General features: G+C 37.0%; 1 protein-coding gene across 2 annotated transcripts in view; it reads left to right on the forward strand.

Moving 5' to 3' along the window:
- UBE2K (ubiquitin conjugating enzyme E2 K) overlaps window positions 1–4,404 on the forward strand; it is a 38,178-nt gene extending 33,774 nt beyond the window's left edge. For both annotated transcript variants that reach the window (XM_059469788.1, XM_059469789.1), the window contains 3 exons: window positions 240–339; window positions 3,639–3,767; window positions 4,131–4,404. In XM_059469788.1, the coding sequence (XP_059325771.1) occupies window positions 240–339; window positions 3,639–3,767; window positions 4,131–4,205 (304 nt within the window). In that variant the 3' untranslated portion in view covers window positions 4,206–4,404. The remainder of the gene's footprint in view (window positions 1–239; window positions 340–3,638; window positions 3,768–4,130) is intronic.
- The last annotated feature ends 1,596 nt before the right edge of the window (window positions 4,405–6,000 follow it).

Consider the following 6,000-nt stretch of genomic DNA (forward strand, 5'->3'; position numbering starts at 1 on the left):
TGGGTATGGTGAAATGTGTAGGTCAAGGTACTTTCTAAACTTCAGACAGCATTGTTAATAGGAAAGTCCACATTTAAAACCTTATTTAAATATATATATAAAAGAGTATTTTAATAAATGTAACCTGCAGCAGTTTAAAATTATGTTTCTTGGACTTAAAATCTGTACATGAACTCATAGCTTCTATGATAGTACAGGCACAGGATATGGTTAAGGATATTTTGAATTTTCACTTTTAGGGCAGCAGCAATGACTCTAAGAACAGTGTTGTTATCGCTGCAAGCATTGTTGGCAGCTGCAGAACCAGATGATCCACAAGATGCAGTAGTGGCAAACCAGGTAAGATACTCAGTTGATTGTGATTTTGTAACACTTCTGTCATCTTTACTGACTCAGGTTAGGTCCCAAGGCTTACAGAAGATAAAAGATTTTAGACAATTTATTGTAAAATGGTGCATTCTAAATGTGAGCTGCTGCAATGTTTTGTGCTCTTTTTGATTCCAGAGTGAGTATTAGTTACTCTACAGTGTCAGGAGGATTTGTCCTTTATTTATATCACCTTGTGAGAAATGTCTGGAGGTAACAGCATAGTTAAATGAATTCCAGTGTAACTGGCCTTTCAAAATCTAAAGCTTCCAGTATAAGAAAAACAATATGCTATTTGTTTTAAATGAGTTTTAACTTGGTGCTGTTTATTGGATTTGGCTTGGAATGTAGCTCCTCTTCCAGATTCATATGAATGTTGTGGAGCATTATATTTGTTTAATGTCAAAATTTTATGAACGATGACTTGGGGATAACTGTTTTCATCACTGATTGAATTGCTATCAGTAGAATTTTATAATCAACAAGGTGTGTTGCCTTTCAGATTAGTGATAACTTTTCATACCAAAAGAATATCAGTTGGATCTTGGGCCATACAAGAACTGGCATGATTTTGTTAAAAGTGTTGCTGAAGGATAGAAACAGTTATTCCTTTGACAATTCTCAACGAAGTGTCAAGTATGTGTGTGTTTTCCTTCCTACTCTGAGGAGGAGAAGGGCAGCCTGGCTTCCCCACTGGCTGACAGTGAGGGTGTATTTCAGTTACAGAAGAACAAAGCAAGCTGATGCTGGAAGAACATTCTATCTCACCTGTATCTTCTCTAAGTCAGAACCTTCCAGGGTAGGGTGACAAGGTGTGCACTACTTCCCTTTAAAAGCCAGTGAAGAATGATAGATAAACTTTTTTTTTCAAACCTGTCAGGATTCAGGGGGAAACATGGAGGTTAGAGGTAGCCCATTGCACTGCTGGGTGTGTGAGAGTGGCTTGCTACCACTGTACTCAGTAAGTACAGAAGGTTTGCTTGTGGGATTCTGCACTAAAGCTGCTCTGAATAAATGTGCCCAAACAGTTCTGACAGACTGAATTGCTCTGCCCAGGGGGAAGCGTTGCAAAGGCCAGAAAGGCCACCAGGCATGTCCCTGCACTGGGTTTTTTTCCCAGATGTATGCCCTTGTTGTCACACTCCTTCATTAAAAAAACAACTATATATCCTTTTTTACAAAGAACAAAAATAGTGTTTCCTGTTCTGGCTGTGATGGTAGAACTTTGTATGGGAATCGTAACAGTAGAACCCTTGAGCTGGTAAGAGTTTTTTTCCTCAGGTAAAGAACTCCATGAATCTTTGTAGATTCCAAAGAGCAATTTTCCAGGCTGCCCCTTAGGTGCTTGTGTGGGTGTGTCCTTGGGACTGTGGCATGGCTGATGTTGGGGGGATTCAGTTTATCCTGTTTCCTGCAAACACCTGTATGAAAACTATGCTGGGGTTTGGCCTTGAGTTACAGGCATGTGATTGTATGTAGAAAGTGATTATAATGGTTTTAAGAGAGATATTGGTAAACAACTGCTTTTTTCATGTGTTTATTTGGTGTTGGGGTCTCTTTTACTTTGTTTTGGGGTAATTTCTTTTTCCAAGACAAACATTTCACAAGGAATTGATTATTCTCCACACTTGTGCTATTTTATTAAACTGTGTGCTGTCCAGGTAAATGGCAAAAGCTCTTGAGAGAATCCCAGGGAGAATTCCTGTTTGAGTAAGAGCAGTATTTTCAGACTCCAGCTGTCTGGTGTATTAGTTGCTCTGATTGCTGGGTTTTTTTCAGTACAGCAACACAAACTGCCTCAGATTCCTGATACTGAAACATCAGTGAAAGTTGCCTTTAGGCTTTTCTAAATTCAGTGAGAAACTGGATTATTTACAGATACCTAAGTAAAGTAATTCTATGAATAGAACACTGAAAGCTAATTCTGAGTAAAATGCAGTTATGACTAATTTTTTGCACTTCAGCTAGTGGCTTTCCAGGCTTGGCAGTGTTCTCAAAAATATTTTTAAAAAATTAATTGGGGAAGATCTCTTATGAGCAGAAGAAAATAGTACTTCAGGATGCTACTGGTGTTTAATTTAATCCTTCTTCTTTTTTAATCATTACACCAAAAGAATTTGTAACAGACCACTGCATTTATAACAGTGGTTTATTTCCAAAAGTAGATTGCCTCCCATGTTTGTTTCAATGCCATTAATGTCACCACATAATAAATATACAAATTATGACATGTGGATCACATTTATAGGAGGTGGGCAAGGCACACAAAGCAGTGTAGATGGTGTGGGTTGTTGCAGGAGAGGCAAAATGAAATGTACAGCATTTTACTGTGCTTTATAGAGCTAATCATTATTTTCATGTAATAATGAAATGTCTAAGAATAATAATCAGTTTCTGTCCTTATAATGTACCTAAATATTTGAAAAATGTATTTCCTAATATCTTGTCTTATTAAAGTGATGATCTAAGGGAAGAGGTTTTTTTAAGAGGAACTTGATATTGCATATAGAAGTTGTTAAAATAGGAAAATCATTTAACTTTTCTGAGTACAGTTTATGACTGCTGACCCACTTTCTTGGCAGCTGAGTTCTTGGCACAGGCTAAAAATTCTCTGCAATATGGTCCAGTCTGTTGTTTATTGGAAAACTGGTTAGTGGTGAGATTGGTACAAAATAATATAGTTACATACTGGCATGAATTTTTTTTCTTTGGTAAGTAATAGCTTTCATGAAGAGTTGCATCTCCCTAGCTTTCTGTGCTTGCTCACCTGTGTGAATAAGATCCTCATTCTCAGGAAGAAGCCCAGTAGTAGAGTATTGGCCTGGACTGAAGAACTGCAGGCCTACTTGCAGTGTGTAAAACAATATATATTTTGAACTGGTTAGAGAAGTACCATGTTCAGGAGATGTTAACACAGGAATAATTTGTACTCTGTTGCACTGAATATAAATTTTCAGTAGCTGTGCTAAATATAGCTGCTTTACTTTGATCTGTGCAATTGAGAGCAGTACCTGGCTGCACACATCTCATACCAGTAGTGCATAATTTAACCTGCAGGCAAACTCATTATATCAAATGCTTGCATGGGTTTGCTCTTTGTGTAATCCTCACCTCTAAATTTACTTTAAGAATAGCAGCATGATCAGTATGAAACATTGTAGAAGATATCATAGGAAGAATGATGGGTTGCAGTCTGCCATATTGTCTTGCTGTTTGGTTGGATTGCTGAGTTGATTTAACTTTCTGCTTTTCCCCCTCTCTCTTTTGTGTAGTACAAACAAAATCCAGAAATGTTTAAACAGACAGCTCGACTTTGGGCACATGTGTATGCTGGAGCACCAGTTTCTAGTCCAGAATACACCAAAAAAATAGAAAACCTCTGTGCTATGGGCTTTGATAGGGTAAGTACAAATAACCTAACTATTTTTAGTAAGGGCAGGGCAAATTTATGTGTATATATACAGGAAGTCATCAGTATCATCAGAATCTACTAAAGTAGATTCTCTACTTTCATGATGTTGTGTAGGTCCAATTATTCTATTTTGCTAATTATTTTTAAGAATTGGAATTTTAAAATACTACATTATGGATAACTCTTGTGAGCTCCCCCTGCCTTTTTGAGACAATTTTTCTATCAATTATTAGTTGGGATTTAAGAAATGGTAAACTAATGTGTTTTGATTTTCTGTGAACTTTTCATTTCACTTCCTGGAGCTGCAGGTTCACACACTGAAAATATTATTGCTCTTGTTTTCTCATTGCAGAATGCAGTAATAGTGGCCTTGTCTTCAAAATCATGGGATGTAGAGACTGCAACAGAATTACTCCTGAGTAACTGAGCCATATAGAGAGAGCTGCTTCTGTAGTCCAGCTTGCCCCTTCTGGAGGAGCATCACCATCTGTTATTCCTAGGATTCTATATAGATTCTCTTTCAAAACTGGCACTCTTGCCTGATGATGCTATCTAGGCACTATTGGAGACTGAAAAAAAAGCGCTCTGTAAATAAAGCTAATTAAACGTCTGTGTAAATTTAAAAAGGGGAAATACTTTAATTTTTTTTCTTACTAAATATTGTAAAAATTCTTTGAGCTCAGCTAAGATGATGGGGGAAAACAATGCCTACTTTAGTGTTTAGCAGTGTGACAAAGACTAGCAGGAACTTGCTTCAGGATTTTGATTTAGTAATTCAGAAAGCAACATTTTGAGTGTTAGTCATCAAAATTGTTGGTGCCACTCATCACAGTTATCTTACTGTTTTTAACATGGATCCTATGTGCCTGTGGATTGACCTATATTTGCATGCTTGTACTTAATAGACATATTAGGTAGGGTTGCTGAAGAGAGCACCATTGAAATACTCAATTGCTTTTGTAACTTTTCCTGCCAGACTTTCAAGACTTACCCAAAGTTCCAAATGGTGACCTATTCAGAACCATTTTCTTTCTAGCTTATTAATTGGGAAACCTGATTCTCCTCTCCCTTACATCATACTGTTGATTATGTTTCATCATCTGTGGCTATTATGTGTGCCATTGCAGTAGTCTAGGCTCCCCTTTAAAAATATGTATTTTGAATTATCAGTAGTGATTTTCATCCATCATATTTTCTACACAATCATGTAAGGAGTATGCCTCAATACAGCACAAAAAGATGGAGCTGGTTTAATTTCCTTTTTTTTTGTCTTAAATAGCGCTAAAGTGTTCTTCAGTACACTCTGGATAATATGATTTCACAGGGTTTGAAGGAGGACACAGCTGATTCTCCAGTGTACTGAGAATGGAAAAAAAAATTTTTTGAGTACTTGATATGATGCAATCAGCTGTTTTTTGCAGCAGTTTTCTAGCTTTATTTTGGGCTTCAGTTTAAGGATTGCTTACCAGGTACTTTAAAATTCATCCTTGCTTGCATTTTTCTCTGGTTAACACATGGAGGCTGTGTTGGTGTTTTTACTGTACATACTTCAAATGCACATAGAAGTAGTGTGTTCTCAATTTAGCTTTTTTTTTGATTGATATTTCTGATAAATGAGAACTGAAATCTTACCTTGGCTTGTACATACAGTCAGTCTTTTTATTTGTATTAAAATGACATTTCATCCTGAGTGCAAAAGCTTGAAAATTATTAGTCTTGCAACTTCAAACACTAGTACATCTATTTAAAGAGAGCTGTAATGTCTTTGTGAATATGATGCTAACTTTTGAGAGTGTATCTGACAAGGAAGTTCAGAGAAATCCTGAGACTAGAAAGTGGGGATTGTGGATAATGGAGTACTGTATCAGTCATCTTTTCTATGACTCTTTTGTTTTGTTCTGGTTTGGTTTGTTTTTTTTTTCTCCTAGGCTGTGGATTAATGGGGTGGGGAAATCTATGCCTGCTTGGGGTTTTTCTAGAGCTGTGAAGTACAAATTGAAATGGTTTTGCACTTCATGGTCTCTTTATAACTCATACTAGATGAAATCAGGAACATTATGGTATCTGTTAAATACCTGGAGCACAGTAGTAGGGGAACAGAACCAGACAACAGAGCTGGCAAGACCTGGCTAGTTCTGGGGTGTTCCATGTACTGCTCTGTCTGATGTGTCCAAACTTAGAACAGGGCACAGACAGTAAATACTTTGAACTCATATCAGTGC

The sequence above is a fragment of the Ammospiza nelsoni genome, chromosome 4, assembly GCF_027579445.1.
Source record: "Ammospiza nelsoni isolate bAmmNel1 chromosome 4, bAmmNel1.pri, whole genome shotgun sequence".
In the NCBI taxonomy this organism is placed as follows: Eukaryota; Metazoa; Chordata; class Aves; order Passeriformes; family Passerellidae; genus Ammospiza; species Ammospiza nelsoni.